Source organism: Ochotona curzoniae, unplaced genomic scaffold (genome assembly GCF_017591425.1).
Source record: "Ochotona curzoniae isolate NIBS_2020 unplaced genomic scaffold, NIBS_Ocur_1.0 contig_2688, whole genome shotgun sequence".
NCBI classification, from domain to species: Eukaryota; Metazoa; Chordata; class Mammalia; order Lagomorpha; family Ochotonidae; genus Ochotona; species Ochotona curzoniae.
The window spans coordinates 1,238,397-1,259,302 of record NW_024465553.1 but is presented as its reverse complement, the minus strand read 5'-3'; the positions used below and the strand labels follow the sequence as shown (position 1 = coordinate 1,259,302).

The 20,906-nt window shown below is 55.6% G+C and overlaps 1 protein-coding gene across 1 annotated transcript in view; it reads left to right on the top strand.

Annotated features, from left to right (window-relative positions):
- TECPR2 (tectonin beta-propeller repeat containing 2) overlaps positions 1-19,690 on the top strand; it is a 44,198-nt gene extending 24,508 nt beyond the window's left edge. Inside the window, exons 13-20 of the mRNA XM_040975040.1 lie at positions 889-1,030; positions 3,199-3,439; positions 4,915-5,004; positions 6,351-6,584; positions 11,323-11,471; positions 18,586-18,727; positions 18,888-19,037; positions 19,212-19,690. Of these exons, the coding sequence (XP_040830974.1) occupies positions 889-1,030; positions 3,199-3,439; positions 4,915-5,004; positions 6,351-6,584; positions 11,323-11,471; positions 18,586-18,727; positions 18,888-19,037; positions 19,212-19,366 (1,303 nt within the window). The 3' untranslated portion in view covers positions 19,367-19,690. The remainder of the gene's footprint in view (positions 1-888; positions 1,031-3,198; positions 3,440-4,914; positions 5,005-6,350; positions 6,585-11,322; positions 11,472-18,585; positions 18,728-18,887; positions 19,038-19,211) is intronic.
- Positions 19,691-20,906: the final 1,216 nt, after the last annotated feature.

Below are 20,906 nucleotides of genomic sequence, written 5' to 3'. Positions count from 1 at the left end.
GCTCTCTAACCCTGAGCAGCAGGGAGAGTGCAAGCCTAAACTAACTAACTAACTAACTTCCTCCCTTCCTTCCCCAAAGATTCCTAACTTTCCTTGTTACCGTTTGAGAGACATTAAGAGAACGCCCATGCATTGGTTCGCTCCCTGGATGCCTGCAGTGGCTGCTGGGAGCCAGGAACTCAGTGCCTGTCTTGTGTGAGATGGCAGGAGCCCAGCTGTGGGAGCCGGCAGTGCTGTCTCCCAGATGTGCTTTAACAAGAAGACATGGAATTAACAGTGAGAGGCTGTGGCCAGGCCAGCAGCATCTCAACCTGTGTCCTAACTCCTGCTGGGAATGCCTGTCCCCAGACATTTTTATTTTTACTGTAATGCATTGGAATTTATCTCTGAGCTGTAATTTATGGTTCAAGATCTAGCCCTTTGGGGCCAGCATTGCTTAGCAGTGCGTTAAGGTTCTGCTGTCATTGCGATCCTGGCTGCTCGGCTCTGCTTTGATGTCCTGCTGTTGTACCTGGGAAGGCAGCAGAGGGCAGCCCAGATGCTTGGACTTCTGTACCCGCATAAGAGACCTGGATGGAGTTCCTGGCTCTGGCTTCGCCTCGCCTAGACCTGGCTCTTGGAGTATTTGGGAAGTGAACCAGTGAACGGAAGATACTTTCTTTTTTAAAAAAACTGGTTAATCTTGGTTGGAATTTGATCTTTACCGAGTACCTGTTGTGAGTCTTGAGGGTGCTGGGGCCGAGCCTACGTGGCTGAGGAGGCACTTGGCTCCGTCTCCTGGAGCCGCAGCAATGGGTGGATGCCTGTTCGTGGGGATGGTCCTGAGTGTGGCGCGGAGGCCTGAGTTGATAACTCCACGGGGCTCTACAGCCATGTTCTTGGTTGCAGTGAAAGGCAAGCCCTGGAGCCTGTGTGCATCACTCTCGGGGATCAGCAGACCCTCTGGGCCTTGGACACCCACGGGAAGCTGTGGTTCAGAACTGGTGTCACGCCCAAAAGGCCGCAAGGAGAGGAGGACCACTGGTGGCAGGTGGGTGCCCTTCTTCATGCGGAGATGGTGCTGATAATGTTTGAAGCTTGAAGTTCCTGTGTTTGAGTATATAAAACGTCAAGGACAGGAAATAGGCACTGAAGTTCTGTTGTTTAAAGAAATCATATACTTATTTATTTTTTGTGTTCAATTTTTTTTTTGTTTTAGGTTCAATAAAGTAGTGATTTTTGATTGAAGAAAATAGGTAATTAGGGTGTTTAATTCTGAGCTGATACGCTAAGAACGTCAACCCACAGTTAAAATACACCTGTCCCTCCTTGTGAGAAAGATCTCTAACTAGGTGGCATTTCCCACGTGCCCCAAGAAGACAAGCCCCGTAGTCAGGGAGGGCGTGGCCAGGCTGCCTCCGCCGATGCCCTTCCAGAGCAGCGCCAGCTCTCCCACTGGCATTCCCAGGGACAGCCAGCAGCCAGGAGAGGAGCAGTCCCCTCAGCCTCCCATCCCCATTGGGTCATCGCCTGCCCCTTGCTGATTGGCCGATTTTACCCTATGCAGATCAGATGAGAATGCACAAGGGGCTGTGTCTACTTTATTAACCAGTAGCAGATATGCACTAAGAAACCAGGTAATCTGTGACAAGTTTGTACACTGTGGGAGCCTTGTCCCAGGGCACACACACACACAGGTATGCTGAATTCTGGTTTGGCTAGCCTTCAGAAAGTAGGTGTGACAGTATGCAGTTCACTACAGGAAAGGAACTTGGTTTGAGAGTTACCTTCGAGGTACTGGGCAGCAGAGCCATGCTCTGCCTGCCTGGAGCGCTGGCCTGCTGCGCTAGGCTGCGGCGGGTTCGGCTGCGCAACGCTCCTCATCTGACTGCATGTGATGCTGCGACAGTGCCTACCATGGCTACCTGGGGCTGCGAGTGCCACCTCGACGCTCACCTGAGGAAGCCTGGTCCTCTGGGCTTGTCTCTGAGGCACTGTGAGGGGACTGCTGGCCAGACTGGCAGAGGACTCACTGAGCACATCCCCTGAGGCTGCCGGACCTCAGCAAGGCCCGTTCCTTCCCAGGCAGAGTCACAGAGTGAGAGGGAAAGAGATCTTCCACCTTCTGGTTCACCCCCCGCATGGCTGCAGTGGCCAGAGCGAGGGGCCAGGAGCTGCTTTGGGACCTCCTTTCCAGGAGCAGGTTCCCGAGGCTGTGGGCCATCTGCTGCCTTCCCAGGAACACAAGCAGATAGTTGGATCGGAAGTAGACCAGCTGGGACTTGAACTCATGGCGTTGGCCCCTAAAATGTTTCTAAAACTTGTGTTTGTACTAAAAAGTGTAGACTATCTTGTTGTGATTTGCTGAACAATACCATGTATGCCAGATAATCAGAAGTGATTGAATGTACACAGGAGCCCTGCGTGGTTGTATATTAGTACCACACCCTTTGCTGCATGAGACTTGGGTATCCACAGGGTCCCACACTGAAGTTTCCCATGCAAACCATGGGATGGCTGTGCTGACTTGGAAAAGTCTTCTTTCTCTCTGTTTTTGCTTATGAACTACTCCTACGGTGAGTGGTGTTACTTCACTCAGCGTCTTGGGTGTGATCTGAGAGTGGTGCCTGCACAGGCGGTCCTAGGAGTGAGGCGCTCGTGCTCTCTGCCCCCAGTCCCACAGGGCGGCAGCAGGAGGGACAGTCACCCAGCGATGGAGCGGGGAGGCAGCCCTGGGCCGTGTGCAGAGGTGCGTGGGGAGAGCGGCCGGGCATGCGGGCATCAGCACGGTCATCATCACCACCTCTCTACTTACACTGTTTTAAAACCTATACGATGATTCTGAGTTTTATATGCTGCCCATTGGAAATAACTAGATTTAAAAACAAAATTATCCTTTGTCAGAGTGAAAAGCTTGTTTGAGAAGATGAGGGGGTGCTGTGAGCACAAGAACCAAAGTGTGGCTGCGGCAGACCCACAGGTGCAACAGTGTGTGAAATACAACATGACCGTCTTCTCTCAGCCGTGAGCACAGGCCCAGAAGCAGCTCTCCAGTGTCCTGCTGCGCTTCCTGGGCAGTGTGGAGGGGCAGGAGGTGGGGGGCGGTGTTCAGTTGTCTGGTTTCCAGAAGGCAGAAGTCAGGGCGTGCACGACAAGTGTCAGCAAGCTGAGCGGGCGCTGCCAACTGCACTGACCACGAGCTGTGCTCGTCTTCCCCAGGTGAGCATCACAGACTATGTCGTGTTCGACCAGAGCAGCTTGTTCCAGACCATCATCCATGCCACACACTCGGTGGCTACGGTGGCCCAAGCACCTGTAGAAAAGGTGGCAGATAAACTGCGCATGGCATTTTGGTCTCAGCAGCTTCAGTGTCAGCCCAGCCTGTTAGGGGTCAACAGCAGTGGTGTGTGGATCTCCTCAGGCAAGAATGAATTCCATGTCGCCAAAGGCAGTCTCCTAGGTACGTGGATGACTTTTATGGTTCATAAGCCGACATTTAAGGAAAAGCTGAAGATCTCACCTTGAGAAGGTAGTTGGTGCTCTGCGATCAGTTTCTCTTTAGAACTCCGTCTGTCTTTCAGTGTCTAGTTAGTACATGGGCAGTTTCCTGTGGCTGTCACCCGTTGTGACACCCAGCTTGATAGCTGGCTGTCGCTCTTGACCAGCTTCTTGCCAGTGCAGACACTGGGAGGCAGCAGAGATGGCTCAGGAGATGGGCCTCCTGCAGAGTGGCATAGTGGGTCAAGCCACTGCCTCCAGCATCAGTGTGTTCTGTGGATGCCATTTCAAGTCCTGGCTGCTCCACAACCAGTCCAGCTTCCTGTGATGGAGCTGGGAAAGTCCGTGGTCCGAGGGCCTGGCTCCGTGCCCCACAGAGGAGACTTTAGCTTCTGCCTGGCCCAGCTCTGGCGGTTTTGACCATCTGGGGAGTGGACCAGTGAATGGAAAATCTCTCCAGATTATCCAGCATCAGTGTGGCATAGAGTAAAGCCGCCACCTGCAGTGCCAGCTTCCCACATGGGTGTTGTTTCACCTCCTGGCTACTCCACTCTTAATCCAGTGGAAGGTGGTTCAAGTGAAACTCCTGCTATCCATGTGGGAAACCTAGAAGAAATGACAGGCTTTGGCCCAGCCCTGTGGCCATTCGGAAGGTGAACCAGTAGGTGGAAGATTTCTTTCTCTCTTCTTCCTCTACTAATTCTTTTTTTTTTTTTTAAGAATTATTTATTTTATTGCAAAGGCAGATGTACAGAGAGGAGGAGAGACAGAGAGGAAGATTTCCCATCCGATGATTCACTCCCCAAGTGACTGCAATGGCTGGTGCTGCGCTGATCCGAAGCCAGGAGCCAGGAACTTCTTTCCGGGTCTCCCACAGGGGTGCAGGGTCCCAAGGCTCTGGACTGACCTTCACTGCTTTCCAGGCCACAAGCAGAGAGCTGGATGGGAAGTGGAGCTGCTGGGATTAGAACCGGCACCCATGTGGGATCCCGGGCATGCAAGGCGAGGACCTTAACCATTACGCTATTGTGCTGGGCCTGCCTCTGCTACTTCTCTCTAACTTCACCTGCAAAACAAATAAACCTTAAAAAAAAAAAAAAAGGAGGGAAAGGTCCAGCGGCGCCCTGCAGCCCTGTGGACGAACCAGTCCATCCCCAAGTGGAGGTGTCGCCACTGCTGAAATGCAGAGCTGCAGCTCTGAGTGTCTTGGTGGGTGAGATGCTCACACAGAGCCTTGGTTCTGGAGTGGACCCGCACCTTGTGAACACTCCTTGGCTCTTTGTTCCCTAGCACAGCCTCCTGAGCCCCCTGCAGCTCACCTGCTGGTGCTCTGGGTCTGTCCGTGAACTCTGAGCAGCTGTGGGGTACGTCGGCTCATCAGTGCTCACCTGCTGCTGCTGCTCGTTCCCTGCCTTGACCCACTTCCTGTCCTTGCAGGCACTTACTGGCAGAGCGTCGTTCCCCGGGGGACAGCCTCGGCAACCAAGTGGGCCTCTGTATGGGCTTCTGCTGCTCCCACTCAGGAAGGTGGGTCTGCCCGGCTCGCTGGGAAAGCTAATGCGTGAGTTGGCAGCTGAGAAAGTTCACGCTGCTGTCTGGCTGTAGGCTAGTCTGTGACGGAGTCCCATCCAGACCAGAGCAGGAACGCGCTGCCCGGCCTGTTGGTCGGACAGAGATGCCGTAGCCAGAATGGCCTGTCTGGGAGAGCCAATGAGAGGAGAGGGGCTAGAGGGGCCAGGGGGCCAGAGGGGCCAAGGCAGAAGGTCTTGGAAGGGCCTGTAGTGTGGCCACTGGGGTCTGGCAGAGAGTACCATCAGGCTGCAGCTTCCTTGGCGTTGTCCCCATTCCCTCATTCTGTCTTGTTGGTGGCCTCTGGCTAACCTGCACCTCACAGCATCCCCCATGAAGCTTGTCTTCACTGTAGGGGTACAGCCTCTGATAACTTTGCCTGCACAGCTCCCATCAGCCAGCCCAGGGTATTTGGGTCTTCCCGGGAAAGGGACTGACACATCCTCCCAGGACTGCGGGAATACACGCAGAGGCTTCAGGTATGGAAAGCCAGGAGTCCTGCGGATACAGGCAACCTGCTCAGTAAAGCAGCTCACTAAACACACAATTGTGACCACCATTCTGAAATCCAGAGATGTCTGAAGACCTGTGTCATCTCCCGATGAGTACAGCCACACACAGCAACAGCCCTGCTGGGTCTGAGGCAGGGCTGCCCGCAGGGTTCACTGACCTTGCACACTGCTGCACATTTGTGCACACTTGGCAGGTCCCTGAGGGAAGCCTGCTTCCCTGTGACTACGGACATAGATGCTATGACCATAACCTTTGCTTCCCAAAAATCTGAGACGAAACTAAGTTCCAAAGAGATATGGCCCAGGTTTAGGTGGTCCTGTGCCCAAAGGTCGCTGGGCACCCTACAGGGATGTGTGGAGGAAGAGGCTGGGGCTGAGGATGGGAGGCAGGATGTCTGGCTGGGTAACCCTGCACCCTCTCTGGAGGAACAAGGCCAGCACCTCGGCCCCTCATTCCCTACGCTTGCTGGCTTGCTCCCCCATGCTAACATTTGGCATTCCTCATTAGCCATTGCCTGGTGCCTTTCTTAAAGGTGCAGATGGCCTAGTTCACTGTAAACGGGAGGCCAGGCCCCCAAGCCGCTTTCCTCGGGCTTCTAAGCAGCTGGTGTTCTCTTTGTCTCTGGGTGACACAGAGAGCAGTGTCTGGGTCTGCGTGAAGGCACAGGTGGCTGGACCAGGGTTGTGGCATAGCACATGAAGCCATCTCCCCTACGGGTACTGGTTCAGTGAATCACAGCGAGACCAAGGCTGCATGTGTGTTGAGCTCATGAGCGTGACCCTCTTTTGCAGGAAGCTCTCTGTGGCTGTGCCAGAGCAGCAAGGACCTGTGCAGTGTCAGTGCCCAGAGTGCGCAGGACCGCCCCTCCACGGTGCAGCTGCCCCCCGACGCCGAGATGAAGGCCTACTCTGCCTGCCAGGATGCACTCTGGGCCTTGGACAGCCTGGGCCAGGTGTTCATCAGGACCCTCTCCAAGAGCTGCCCCACAGGCATGCACTGGACGAAGCTGGACCTTTCCCAGCTAGGTATGCTGCGTCCACGCCCTCACTGCCCCAGGGATGCCTGCCCCTGCTCAGCCGGCAGGATGCATGGATGCTCTGGGTGAGGTGCTGGGCTTCGGGAGTCCGGGAGGGTTGCTCCTCCAGATAAAGTGAGCCGCTTCCTGACTTCTTAGGCACCACATGTCACGCGCTTCAGAGTTCAGGGCAGAGTGGAGGTGTGTAGGGAGGGGGAGGTGCCACTGGTTAAGCTGCCACCTGTGACACCACCGTCCTGTAGGAGTGCTGGTTCGAGTCCTGGCTGCTCCACTTGCGATGCAGCTGGGCAAACAGCAGATGCTGGCCCAAGTGGTTGCACCCCTGCCGCCCACACGGGAAGCCTGCATGGAGCTTTGCACTCCTAGCTTTGACCTGGTCCAACCCTGGCTACTGCAGCCTTTGGGGGAATGAACCAGTGGATGAAAGACTTCTCTTTGTAACTTTACCTTTCAAATCAATGAACTTAACAGCAACAACAAAAGGAGTCGGGGTGGAATGGTACTACGGTGTTGCAGGTTAAGCCGCCACTTGTAGCACTAGCATCTCAGGTAGTTGCCGATTGGAGTCCCAGCTGCTCCTTTTCTGCTCCAGGGCCCTGCTGATGTATGTGAGAGAGCAGTGGAAGGCAGCCTGAGTGCTGGGGCCCCTGTGCCCACATGGCAGACCTCAGCCTGACCCAGCCCTGGCTGCTGTGGCCATTAAAAGAGTAAGCCAGCAGGCAGAAGACTGTCTCTCAACTCTGCCGTTCAGAAAATAAATAAACCTTTGAAGACGACAGAGGAGAAGCCACTGAGAGCTATTTAAGTGATGCTGTTGCTGCGGCTGTCTCTGAGAGCTGTTTAATGTTAAGGTGCGGCTGTCTCTGAATGTGGGACACAGCTTCTGACCTTTAGATCTGAAAGCACTGGGGGTGGCTGTGTAGGCCCCATGGTACAGGCGTGTGGCGCCATGCCCAGCACAGGGCAGCTGCTCAGCCCGCGTGGGCCGGGCCGAAATGGGCTGCCCTGCTGCTCTGCCCCGGCTCCCTCGGGGACGGTGGAGGCCACGTGGTGCACACTGTATGGGCAGCAGTGGTCGGTGCCAGGAACAAGCTGAGGGAGCCACGGCAGTGTTCTCTATGCAGATTCTTTTTCTTTTTTTCCTATGAATAAAAGACTTTGAAGTTTTTTGTTTTGGGATAAAGACTTTTATTAATTTATTTTTATCTACTTGAAAGGCAAAGTGACAAAGCAGAAGCTCTGCTGATGCCCTACCACAGGCGTCCAGGCTCCCACGCTGAAGCACCCAGCTGCCTCAGTTCAGACCGCAGAGCTCCGCCTGGCGCACAGACAGCCTGGCTGAGGGAGCAAGTCCCGTTCCCCAGCTGGAGAGCTGTGGGGCAGCGGGGATTGTGCCTGGGGCTCCCTCTGTCCTCTAGACCTGCTGGTCACCTTCTAGCTTCCTGGGGTTGTTTGCAAGTCCTGTGCCGACAGGGAGCAAATGACATCGAGCTTGACGGTGGCCTGGCTGCTGCTGCTGGGTGGCCCTGCAGCAGACCAGCTCCTCTGGGGAGACGGGCAGGACACAGGGAGTCATCTTCCCACCACTCAGGCTAGGGAACCAGGGGACCCCTGCTCTTGTGCTTGCTTTGTCAGGAAGCAGAGCTGTTGCCGGGGCCAGCCCTTGGTGCCTGTGGGGGCTCACACACTGCAGTGATGCACAGTGCTGGGCCTGGTGTGAGGCCCGCCTCCATCCTGGGTCGCTGCTAGCAGCTGGGGTACCAGCTCTGTGCGGGGGAGCTGGGGGTGGGGGCATCCTTGAACGCATGAATGCTTGCCGGAGTCCAGCTCCAGCTGAGTTCGGAACTGGCGCAGGGGGCGTGAGTGAGGCACAAAGAGGAAAGAAATGGACCACTAGGATTCCATGATCATAATGGACAATGCAGGAAAGCTGTCCGCTTTATTTATACAGAAACAGTCAAACTGGCTCAGACTTTCTACGTCATGGTCAAGTGGGTGTTTTTAAGGATAATTCTGCCATTTGTTTTACCTAAAAACAATAGAAGTTCCTACTACAATTCTTATTCTACAACTCAATCTTGTATCACAAAGAAAAGGAGAACCTAAGAATGAAAGGAGAACCTAAGAAGAAAGAATGAAAGCCTAAATACAGGTCCCTTGATTGGCATAAGGTCAATGGGGACAGCCAGGACAGTAGGAATAATAGAAGGCCCTTTTGTAAGACATTATTATTGACATTAACCTCCAAGCTCACACTGAGTAAAAGGCCAGCCTCACAGCAGCAAACAATGCCTGGATGGATTAGAGTTCTTCCGCAGGGTGGTCCGGTGTCCATGCAAAAGAAGATGGAGCTGCATTCGGGTAGTTGTGGAGACTTCTGCCGGGCCCTGCCTACAGTGGAGCAATACTCTTCACACCTTCGCGTCCCCCACATCCACTGCATGGACCCCAACAAATGCTGCCCAGTCGGTGTGGTACTGCCAACCGCGCCGTCTGGCCCAGCCTGCTGTGCCATCCTATGGTGCGAGCCCCTGCCACCCCAGCTGTGTGGTTCAGCCTCGGCTGCCCTCAGCAGGCCTAGCAGCACCACCTTGCCCTGGAAGCCCCTCTTCCCCAGGTCCTCTTCCTGTGGCACTCAGCCAAGAGTCCCCCAGCTGCCCCCAGTTGGTGTCCCCACATGTCCCTGAGCACTCCGCCTCTCTCTGGTCCTGCGCTCCTTCCTGGCTGGCGCTGCTGTTTTCACTGGTGTTTGCCCACAGAGGTGCAGAGGCTGTGCAGAGGATCAAATACTGAGCTACAGTCCATGCCCAGTGGGATTTGGGGTGTCAGGGGAGGTTCTATTCTTAGATCTGTGGGGTATAAGCCTGATCCTGCATTTGGCCTTGTTTGTGGTCAGAGCTAAAGTGACCTGGCACATCACCTGGAACGCCCACCCTCTCACTCCATGTTGCCATCTGCCCACGCAGGACAGGAGTACTGCAGCTGTCGAGGGCTGCTGACATGGATGCTCTTTCCCACGGGGTTCTCTGGGTGTCGTTGGTCCTCTGAGAGCGTGCACCGTGCTGCCTCAGGATGTCTGTGACTTACCACTGCGTGGGAGGCAGCTGTGAGCTGCTGGTGCTCACTGGGGCCTGTGCTCCTCCCAGTGTCAGCTTGCTGATCTGGCCACTTCTTCAAGGTCTCACACATGGGTGCAGGGTCCCAAGGCTTTGGGCCGTCCTCAACCGCCTTCCCAGGCCACAGGCAGGGAGCTGGATGGGAAGTGGAGCTGCTGGGATTAGAACCAGCGCCGATATGGGATCCTGGCACGTTCAAGGTGAAGACTTCAGCCGTTAGGCCTTTGCGCCGGGCCCTCTGGGCTTGTGTTGTTGTCGCAGTGTCACTGGTAGTGTCAGCAGCCACTGCTGTAGTTCCTTTCAGGGCAGGGCAAAGTCTCAACGCAGAACTGTTCTGCAGTTAGAATGTCTTTTCTGCTGAAATCACTGCATTTTGACTGCAAATCTTTTTTGCATTTATTTTATGTTTTGGAATAGCAGTGAAAGAAAGGAAACTCAGTCTCCCAGTACCCACAGCAGCTGGCGCTGGGCCGAGTCAGAGCTCAGAGCTGCTGCGTTACACAGGGGCCCGAGGACTTGGCCTGTCCTCTGCTTTCCCAAGTGTGTTAACAGGGAGCTGCATGGGAAGTGCAGTCGCCACCCTCGGGGTGCTGGTGTCCTGCACCTGCAAACGTTTGTGTAAGTAAACAGGATCCCACGGACTCTGCCTAAACTGCGGCAAGACGCTCTGTACAGGGGAATGAAGAAAGGCACACAGTTCATTTCAGTGTAAAAGAAGACGTCATCTTTAGAACGTGTACCATTTGTGCTGGGCTCATGCCCACCCTGAACGCACATGCTGGGGTGCTCTCCTTGGGCTGCCATGTGATGCAGGGACAACTGGCAAAGCGTCAGGCTCCTGCTGGCTGCCTGACCTGGTAAACGGTACCTAACCACACACTGCCCCCTCCTCAGACAGGGTTGCAACCAGCATACCCGTACAACCTGCATTTTTGCATCCATTGAAGCCAGATTGACTCATAAAAATTAAAAATTTCTCATCAAGAAATATTTGAGGGTCCAGCGTTGTGGCACAGAAGGTAAAGCTGATACCTGCCATGCCAGCATCCCATTTAGGTGCTGGTTCGTATCCAGGCTGCTCCTCTTCCATCCACTCCCTGCCTGTGGCCTGGGAAAGCAGTGGCAGACAGCCCAACCCCATGGGACCCTGCACCCGCATGGGAGACCCAGAAGAAGCTCTTGGTTCCACTTGGCTCCACTGTGACTGTCACAGCCACTTGGGGAGTGAGCCAGCAAATGGAAGATCTGTCTGTCTCTCCTTCTCCCTATAAATCTGACTTTCCAATAAAAATAAGTAGATCTTTTAAAAAGAAAAATAAAAAAGATGAAACTGTCTTTAGCAGGAGTTGCTGCCCAAATCCAGTGTTTTCTGGCAGTTATCCCATGTCACACAAAGCTAGGGGTGGGACCAGGCCTGGCGCCATTGCTGTTTGCTTCTGGCGTTGTGCTGCAGGTGCCTGGACTGCTTGGCCACAGCCTGGGAAGGAATCGAGGCCCTGTGACCCCGGTAGTCAGATGCACACGCCGCAGCCACTAACTGCACTGTGAGCTCAGCCTCGTCTCCGCCTCTGAAGCAGTGACAGCATGCGCCTTTCCTGTCTTTGTCCTCAGGAACTGTGAAGCTGACGAGCCTGGCCTGTGGCAATCAGCACGTCTGGGCCTGTGATTCCCAGGGTGGGGTCTACTTCCGTGTGGGAACCCAGCCCCTCAATCCCAACCTGATGCTTCCAGCCTGGATCTCCATTGAGCCTCCTGTGCAGGTAAGCCAGGGCTTGTTGGCAGGAGCTGGCTGTCTCAAGGCCAGGCCAGCAGCTGCCCCTGAGGCAACCTCCACACTCAGTGTCAGCCCTCACTGCAAGGCTGGTGCTAGGGATATGCGGAGCTGAACAGAGTACTAAAGATTACTTTAGCCAGTACTCTGACATTTTATGAAATAAAATTTTATTTAGAAATATCAAACAATATCTAACGCGTAAAGAAAATGCCAGTACCTTGAGACTCTGCCCTGGAGCTGATCCTCCATCTGCATTTTGTGGGTCCTCTGCTTCCTGCCTGCCCCAGTGCTTCCGTTCCTTCCCTGCTTCACTTCACCCAAGTCCTGCCTGCATTCCTGTTGTCCTACAGTCACAAGCAGACCACGTTTCATGGCAGATCAACAGGCTTGGTTCCAGTGCTAAGTTGACTTCATTGACATTGATAGTGAAGGGCCGCGATAGGTTCAGGCTCCTGCTGGTCTGCGTAAGCTGCTGCCCTGGGTGGAGCAGCAGTGGGGAGAGAGGCTGTTTTAAAAGAACCCTGAAGTGGAGAGTGGAAGTGAAGGGTCGGCCATCGGGAGCCCTGCAGGATGAGGTAGTGGAGTAAGATGTAGGGGGCACAATCCCCTGAGACATCGCAACACTATCTGAGGTCACTGGTTGGTGGCCAGCAAGGAAGTGAGCTGAGGGAGGTGATGGCAGTGCCCTGTGCAGACTGGTGGCATGGATCCTGCTGTGGTACGTGGCCTGCCTTCCACCAGCAGCCCTGGCAGTCCGTGGCCATGGTGAGGAAAAGCCGGCTGACTTGTAGTTAGCTTACTTGTTCTTAGATTCTCCTGTTCCACCAAGTAGAATCCATTATACAATAGTTATCAACAGGTGTTTGTTTTTTTTTTTATGTTATTTCTTTTAAAAGTTGTAATTCAGGGATGCACATTGTGGCACAGCAAACGAAGCTGCCATTTGGGCACCAAATCCAACGTCAGAGTGCCTGGCTGGAGTCTCAGCTCTGCTTCCAGTCCTGCTTCCAGCTACTGCAGTGTACCCTGGGAGGCTGCAGGTGATGGCTCAGGTGCTGGAGTCGCTGGGCCCAGGCCTGGTTGCTGTAGGCATTCAAGAGTGAACTGCTGAACAGACCCCTCTCTCCCCATCCCTCCTTCCTTCCCTTCCCTTCTTTCCCTTTCCCTGTCTGCACCTCTCTTTCCCTCTCCAATTCTCTCCCTCTCTTTCTCTCCTTCCCTCTCTTTCCCTCCCTTTCTCCCTCCTTCCTTCCCTCCCTATCTTCCTCCCTCTCTTTCTCCCCCCCTTTCAGGTCCTCTCCCAGACCTCAGCCTCATCTGCCTTGCTTACCTGCAAGGACTGTGGCTATGCTGATGGGAGTCCCTCAGAAATCATTGCTCGCCTGCAATATATTCCCTCAGAAGTCTTCCCTACCACACATCTCCTTACTTCTTCCCTGATAATCCATGGACCACACATGACCATGGAACCCTCTGACACCCACCAGAACATCTGAGATCTGGTCCTGGGCGAGAGCCTGGTGCGGGAACTTAGAAAATTCCCCTGGTGAGCCATATCTTCTGCTGTTGAGCCTGTAATTCAAGTCTGGCAGTTGGTCAGGCCAGACAAAGTAGCTGCACGCATTAACAGTGTGTGGGTTGGTTCTGGAGGGGGGGCAGCCCAGACAGGGCCTCATGGGGATTTTGGGGGTTGCCCCAAATGGGCTGCAGCTCCCACTAGTGAACATGAGGGCTGAGTGTGTGGTGGGCAGGGCTGGGCTGGGGCACAGCATCCATTTATTTACGTAAGAAACAGGGTTGGAGATAGAACTGACCCAGCAATTGCAACTACCACTGTGTACATGAGCTGACATGGGTGATAAACTGTTGACATCACAGTTGGTGATTAACCCACTTCACCACAACACCAATCCCTGAACTCTGTTGAGGCTCTGTAATCCTCAACCCCAGAATTGGTTTTCCTGTCTTGGTTTAACATAAGATGACCAGCTCTGAAATGTTTAAGAAGTCGCCAAGGCCTCACAGTCACAGCCCTCATGGGTACAGCTGAAAGGCAGACCAAGTGTGGGATTCCCATGCTACAGCTCTGAGCCTGAGGCCTGTACCACGACGCTGGCATCTGGAGCCACCATGGAACACCCTGTCTTGATGCACAGCATGGGCTGTGACCACACACAGGGTGTTTCAGGGCCGAACCTATGCAAGGCCTTGTGCGGGGAGTCCAAAGTGAGCAAGGATTCATGAAAAAGATGTGCCAAGTCGGGGTGGTTGTTAAATCAGATGTTAGGAAATAATGGGGTCGTGTGTTTGGTGTAATGGGCACTTCTGCCTCAGTTCATCTCTGATGGGCAGGCAGCAAGCAGGTGGCCCTGCCAAGGGTGTGCAAGGTGGAGTAGGCAGCTGGACCCTTCCCGAAGAGCAGCAGCTTCCCAGTTTGGTCCCTTATTCTCTTTGGTGTAACCTCCCACCCATGACACTTCTGGGGCGAAGTTTGAACAAAGTACTCAAAACAAATGACTCAATTTTCAGACTTGCTAACGTTTGGAATGATTTGGAGAAAATATTTATAGTTGTGTTTAGCATCTTGCAAGTTTGGAGTTTGCGGTTTCAGTTACAATTTTCTGAATGTGTTGGAGGTTCCTCAGCTGATGAAGTGACCCTTCTCAGTGAAAGACCCCTTGCTCTCAGGTCACCCCCCCACTGCCCCGAAGACCCTGCTTCTCCTGAAGGCTCACCACAGCTGCTTCCAGCTGCCTCATCTCACTGTAGGCTTGGCAGTCAGGAAAGAGAGACCAGGGTTGATGCAATTGGTAAACAGCCATTTTATATTCAGCTGCCTCTGCCATTTTGAGCTATTTGAATGGAAGTAAACTTACAGACTGTGATAGGAGTGGTGGTGTGAGGGACTCTGCCTGTGGCACCATGGTGGGGTGTCACCAAGGGTACTACACGTGTCCAGACCTCCAGGCAGGTCCAGCCTGGTGACCAGAGGCTGCTGTCCGGAGAGCCGGTGTGAAGCATGGGCGCTACCTCGGATTTACCGTCCCGTGCAACACACCAGAGCGAGACCGCTGGGAGCAGGCCGCGGCATGAGCCCAAGCAAATTCCCACTTCTCAGAGTCTGGGGGCCTCCTGGGACAGAAGTGCTGGGCCATGGGGCTCCTGTAGCCACTCCCTTCCCTCGCTAGGACCACTGCGGCCTCAGTCCCCCTCTGTGCCCCAGAGAACAGCCAGCAGCAAGACGGCCCTGTTTAACTGTAGGAGAGCTCCTGGCATGACACCTCCTCACCACAGTGGAGCTGACAGAATAGGGCATCGCCTGCCAGGGCGGTGGGCAGAGTGCCTGCGGTCCGAGCCTCTCACAGGAGGCTCCAGGGGCTGTCCCGGGCCTGGAGCGTGTGACCACGTGAAGGACGTGGGTGAGGGTCAGTGTCTGTGGGAACAGGATGCAGAGTGGGGGGGGGGGCGTGGGGTGCTGCTGTGGCTGCCACCCTCGGCCATCATTATTCTGTCATCATGGAGTGAACTACCGTGACATGCTGTTTATGTAAGGAGTTACTCGAACACCCCACCCTGGACCCGGCGCCATTTCCTCTTCCTCACAGCTCACAAAATTCACCCCAATCCAGCCGTCCACCAATCAGCCATTTCACCTGAGAATCCCACCCCAACCCCCCAGCCCCATCCCCAGCTCCGCCCACTTACCAGTCATTCTTAGGCAATCACCTGTGACAGTCTCAGGCGCCAATCCCCTGGGGCCTGTCCTCATCCCTCCCAATCCCGCCCCCACACCTTGCAGGCTCACCTGAATGGCATGAAGGCCCCAGGTGGGCTCTGTTTCTCTTCTCCTTCTGACCTGCTCTTTCTCCTTCCTCCTCACCTCCCCACCACCCCGTCCCTTCTGCCCCGCTGGAATAAACCTCCTAAGATACCTCGTTGCATCTGGCGTTTTGGCTCACGGTAAAGAACCAGGCTGCGGGAATTAGCTGCGTGAAATAACATAAAAACTAGAACTTTAACTGTTTTAAATAACTGTTTGTCCTTCCTAACGACCGAAAAGGTGAGGCATCACAGGTTGTTACACTTAAAGATGTGTGAGCCATCCCGACTGGGCTCTGCACGACCGTTGGCAGTCGCGTTGGGAGCATGAGACACATCGCCTGGTAGACACCTCGCTTGGCAGCAGCCTTTGTGCATTCAGCTCCCCTCCTGGGCCCTGCAGGCAGAGCATGGGGGGAGGCCCGGAAGAGAGTCAGTCCCCCGCTTCGCCCTATGGGCAGTGGGGTTCCCAAGAGGCTGTCAGCTCCTCTTGTGCTGTAGCATAGTGCATTAAGCTGCTGTCTACAGTGCTGGCATCTCCTATGGGTGCTGATTCAAGTTCCAGCTGCTCCACTTCAGATGCCTACTAATGTGCCAGGGAAAGCAGAGGAAGATGGCTCAAGTGCTTTTAACTTTCTTGCTAGAAGATGTTCTCAACATCATTCCCCCATGCCTTGTTAGATTATTTCTGGTCACAGGTTTTATTTCTTTGGAAGGCAAAGTGATGGATAAATCTGCTTCCATGCCCTGGTTTGTTTCCAACAATTGTAGCAGCCAGGGCTGCTCCTGACCAGAGCCAGCAGGCAAGAACTGTGTCTGCGTGGCCCCGTATATGGCAGAGCCCACACACTCAGGCAGTTTCTGCTGCTTCCCCAGGCATGTTAGAGAGCTGCATCCAGGGGTGGGGGCAGTGACGTGGCGCTGGCGCTTTGGCGTAACTGGCTTCTCATATGGCACCGGATTTGAGTCCCTGGTGTTTCCCTTGTGATCCAGCTCCCAGTCAGTGTGTCGGGGACAGCTCAGGTGCTTCAGGCGCTGCAGCCACAGAGGAGACCCCGAAGAAACTCCTGGCTTTGATCTGTCCAGCCCTGGCCTTGGCGGCCAGTTGAGAGGTGACATAACAGATTAAAGCTCTCTCTCACTCTGCCTTTCAAATAAATAAAATAAATCTTTAAAATTTTAGAAAAAAAAAAAACATTTAAAGTGAGAGAAAGCTGGATCACAAGGAGAGCTGACCAGGACTCGAGCAGTGCCCCCACGTGGGCGCCAGCACCACGGGCAGCAGTGCCCCCACGTGGGCGCCAGCACCACGGGCAGCAGTGCAGCCACTGCCCCACAGTGTCATTCTTGTGACGACGTTTTGTTTTTCTGCAATCCTGCTGTTGCTCCCCTCCCTGCATGTCTCCGTGGCCACGAGGGGCCTGTCTTCTCCCAGGTCTCTTCCATGGCAGAGGCTTCTTTCGTTGATATGGGTGAGGCGTGGAGTCAGGGCCACACAGCCTATAGCTGCCTGAGTCTTGGGACAGTGTCCTGCTGGGCAAGCGTTCCTGAAGTCCCCCCAACTCACCCACCTGCTTTCTCCCTGTGCCCACAAGCCACATGTCTTCCTTGGGCACTCTCTCCCTGTGGTCTCAGCAGAGAACGAGGGAGTGAGTGGGCATCCGGTTACTCTGGCCCCAGAGCCTTATGTGCCTGTAGGCCATGGAGGAAGGTGGGTGGGACAAGCTTTCCTTTTTTTTTTCCTCCTTCATCTGCAGGGGACGGGGCTGCCAAGCTACATCAGCATCCAGGGATGGGTCATCTTAGAGACCCTGATGTTAACAAGACTGTTCTGAGGATGTTACTTGAATGGTTTTGATAGCTCTGAAACACTGTTGGTTTCATTGCTCCAGGGTTGAGAAAAATCTTTCTGTTAGCTGGCAGGGTCCACCTTAGTGCATCCACAGACCCAGCAGAGAGGCCCATCCTCTGATGAGGCAGTTGGTGTCCTTGCTGGCCCAGATGAGCTGGTTGCCACGTCCCCCATGTGCATCTGGACATGCTGTCCACTGCGCAGGCATCAGTGACTGAGGAGGCCCTGTCCCAGCACATGCACACCAAGGTCGGTGCCTGTTGGAGGAGCAGAGCATGGGCACCAGACAACAAAGCCAGTGCAGAGATGACAAAGGTCTGGAGTTGAGAAAATAGCAGCAGAGGCAGCCAGGCCAGAGTGATGGGGCCACCAGCACCCTGCCCTGTAGGCACTGCCAGTAGGCAATGCCAGGTGCTTACCAAGTGTGTATCTTACCTTGTCAACAACAGTGTATCTCAGCCAAGGCCTGGCCAGTATCAGCTGCCCCTGGTCAGCTGCTCCATGTGCTCCTAGGTGCCACAGTCAGTCAGGCTGGGCACAGCTGTGGCCTGGCAGCTGCTCTCAAAAGGACCCACAGCCTCATAACCCAGTCCCACCCAGTCTTGTCCCCAGGCCGCCCCAAGGATCTGCCCTCTCCCCTGGGTTATTACACCAGCTCTGAGGTTACTGTGCCTGCCCTCTCCCTCAGCGTCCAGAGTAGCCCGCAGGGGTCGTCTGACCAGGGCTCAGCTTGTGCCTAATCCTCCTTCCTCCCTCGCACTGAGGGCACCCTTCTCCCAGCAGCCTTTACCCTGCGGGCCACTGCCCCGCTGCTCACTGGGGTCTGGGCCCCAGTCTCCATACCATGGGGCTGAGCCAGGCCACACCGTGCCAGTAGACTGCACCTCCCTGAGGACAGGGTCCATCCAGTGCCCAGTGCAGGTGCACGCAGTTTGCCAAGCAGAGGTGGGTGCAGAGCAGCCTCAGGTGCACACACCATGCCATGCCTGGGGCAGGAGTTTCTTTGTTCACACCACCCTGGCGTGGCTGCACCTGTGTGTGTTGGCAGCTCTGTGGCAGGCTCAAGATGAGTGACACTGGGCCGTGGTCACCAGATCAGCTTGGAGTTGGACGCTGAAGGGATTTCCTGTCCTGAGTGCCCCTCTATAGGCGGGGCAGGCTCCCCAGAAGGGCCTGGGCAGAACAGGACTGGCTGAGGACAGGGTGCCACTGCCCACAGCACAGCCTCCCTCCTGTCACCCCCAGCCCTGAACTGCCGCTACAACGCAGAGCCAAGGGGCCCCAAATTGGCCACAGGAGGTAGAGTGGCGACTAGCACACCGAGGATGAGGATGGTCTGTCAAGCCTGCAGTTACTCCCACTCCACTGCTGCCTGAACCGCGCATGCTTCCCACCCTAACCCGTGCCCCATCTCCCTTCCTGCTTCCAGCCTGCAGGGGTCGCCCTGGTCAGCGTGCACTGCAGCCCCAATGACCAGATGCTGTGGGCTCTCGACAGCCGAGGGAACGTGCACGTCCGAGTGGGAATCACCGAGGAGATGCCAGTGGGCACCGACTGGGACCATGTGCCGGGTAGGAACGTGCCTCCAGCCCACACTCTGTGTTGCAAGGCACTCTGTCACTGCAGAAAGCACTGGTGGGCCTGCGCAGGGCCCTGGGAGTGTGCAGCCAGTGTTGGGGGCACCCATCCCATGTACCCCAGGTGCTGAGCAGGGACCCCGTTTGCTTACAGGGCTGCAGGCCTGCCAGTTGGCACTAAGCACCAGGACTGTGTGGGCCCGCTGCCCAAATGGCGACCTTGCCCGGCGCTATGGCATCACAGACAAGAACCCCGCTGGAGACTACTGGAAGAAGACCCCCGGCTGTGCGTCGTGGCTCACAGGTAGGTGCCTGGGACGGGGGGCACCTGAGGGTGATGGGGAGTGGCCAGGGGCAGGGCACCTGTGGCTTGCAGGTGGAGGGGACTTCCTGGCTGTATGGTCATCCAAAGTCCCACAGCTGGCGCAGGGCCCACCCTGGGCTGGGGGAAACAGGTGTCTCACTGCTGTGCCTGCAGTGACCTCCTCAGACGAGCTGTGGGCAGTGGGACCCTCCGGCTACCTCCTGCAGCGACTGACCAAGATGTTTAGGCACTCACGCAGCACCCTGAAGAGTGGCCAGGCCACCACCCCCCACCTGGAGGAGCTGGAGGACGAGTGGGAAGTCATCTGAACACTGGGCCAGCTGCTGCAAGGCTGGGAGGCCGGGAGCCCTGACCTGCGTGCACACTGCTGCTCGGGGTGTGACTCGATGACCCTTGTTGGGCGCGTCTGGCCAGGCAGGCTGCACCACACTCCCTTCTGTCTTGTTTCCACCTCCTTCCATACCTAAGGCCTCCGCCCAGCACCCAGGGCTGGTGCTGTAACAGCAGCCCCGTGACCTCTGGCCAAGGTCATCTCCAAGCAGGTGCAAGCACTGTGGCTCCCTGCGCTCAGCCTGTGAGCAGCTCGGGCAGTGGGGCCAGCCAGGGTCCGTGCCGAGCATGCACACACCACACACCCACACATTGGAGCCACAAGACTGGTGGGTGCTGAGGGGACACGGAAGAGTGCCCACCAGGGAGGGGCGTCTGCAAGCCTCTCAGGATCTGCCTAGTGGAACCAGCAGACACCATGCAGAGGCCCCATGCGCTCCGAAGGGCAAGGGCGGCCGGCCCTGGTTGTTGCCTTTTCTGTTTGTTATATTGTAAATCTGCATAAGATACCTCATTGGACATCAGTCTTAGAAGTTTAGGAGAGAAACACGGCTTCTGAGAGTAGAAGGCCCTGGCTGCTGTGGAACACAGCCGTGCCTGGCATGCTTTCGGCTCACGAGACGGGCCCCGAGCTGCTTGGTACCTGCTGTGGGCTTCCAAGCATGGCTGAGAGGTTGGAGCCGGTGCCTGCAATGGACCTGTGCTGCATGCATGGGGTCAGCTAGCAGGGCCCACCTGTTCTTCCCCTGCGTCCAAGTTTAGACTGGCCACACGTCCTACCCAAGCCAGTGCCCTGGCAGCCTGACCCACGCTGTTTAGCCAGGCTCTGGCTCGGCTCAGCACCTGTGCGCTCAAGTGTCCTGGAGTCCCCAGCCACAGGTACTGTGTGGCAGCGAGTTGTGCTCTACTGGGCCCAGCCAGCCATGGAGGGGACACAGCCAAGGGCCTGGGCACCAGGAATCCTTTTTAACAGGCTGGGGCAGTAGAAATGACCCCAGAACAGGCTGCCCCTCTTGCACACATTGTGCCTTGCCCGGGCCCTCAAGATGGCAGAGCTCTCCCACACCCCGGGACCCCAGTGCAATTCAGTGTTGTGCCCTTGCAGGCAGCTGGCAGCCCGAGTGCTTTGACACAGTGCAATAAACTAGACTTTTCCAAGCCTGGTTCGTCTGATGCCTGGGCTGGGGCATCAGCAGCTGTAGCAAGGGCTGGCCCACCCTGCGCACCCAGGCCCACTGCCCAGCAAAACCCTGCCTCATGGCCACACACTACTTTGCCCAGGTGGTCATCCTGGGGGACAGCCTGAGGGGAGGGGGTGCCTTGGGAATGGCCCTGGTTCTGCATCTCCACCTGTGGACAGAACCATGCACCAAAGTGCCCAGCAGGCCACGGCAACTCCCTTGGCCTACGGGCTACTGACTACAGTCACATTCCCCACAGAGACAAGGATTTACATGAAAGACCAAGACCCACCCCCAAAAAACACTGGATATGTTGGGGCTGCTGGGTTGCAGGCCA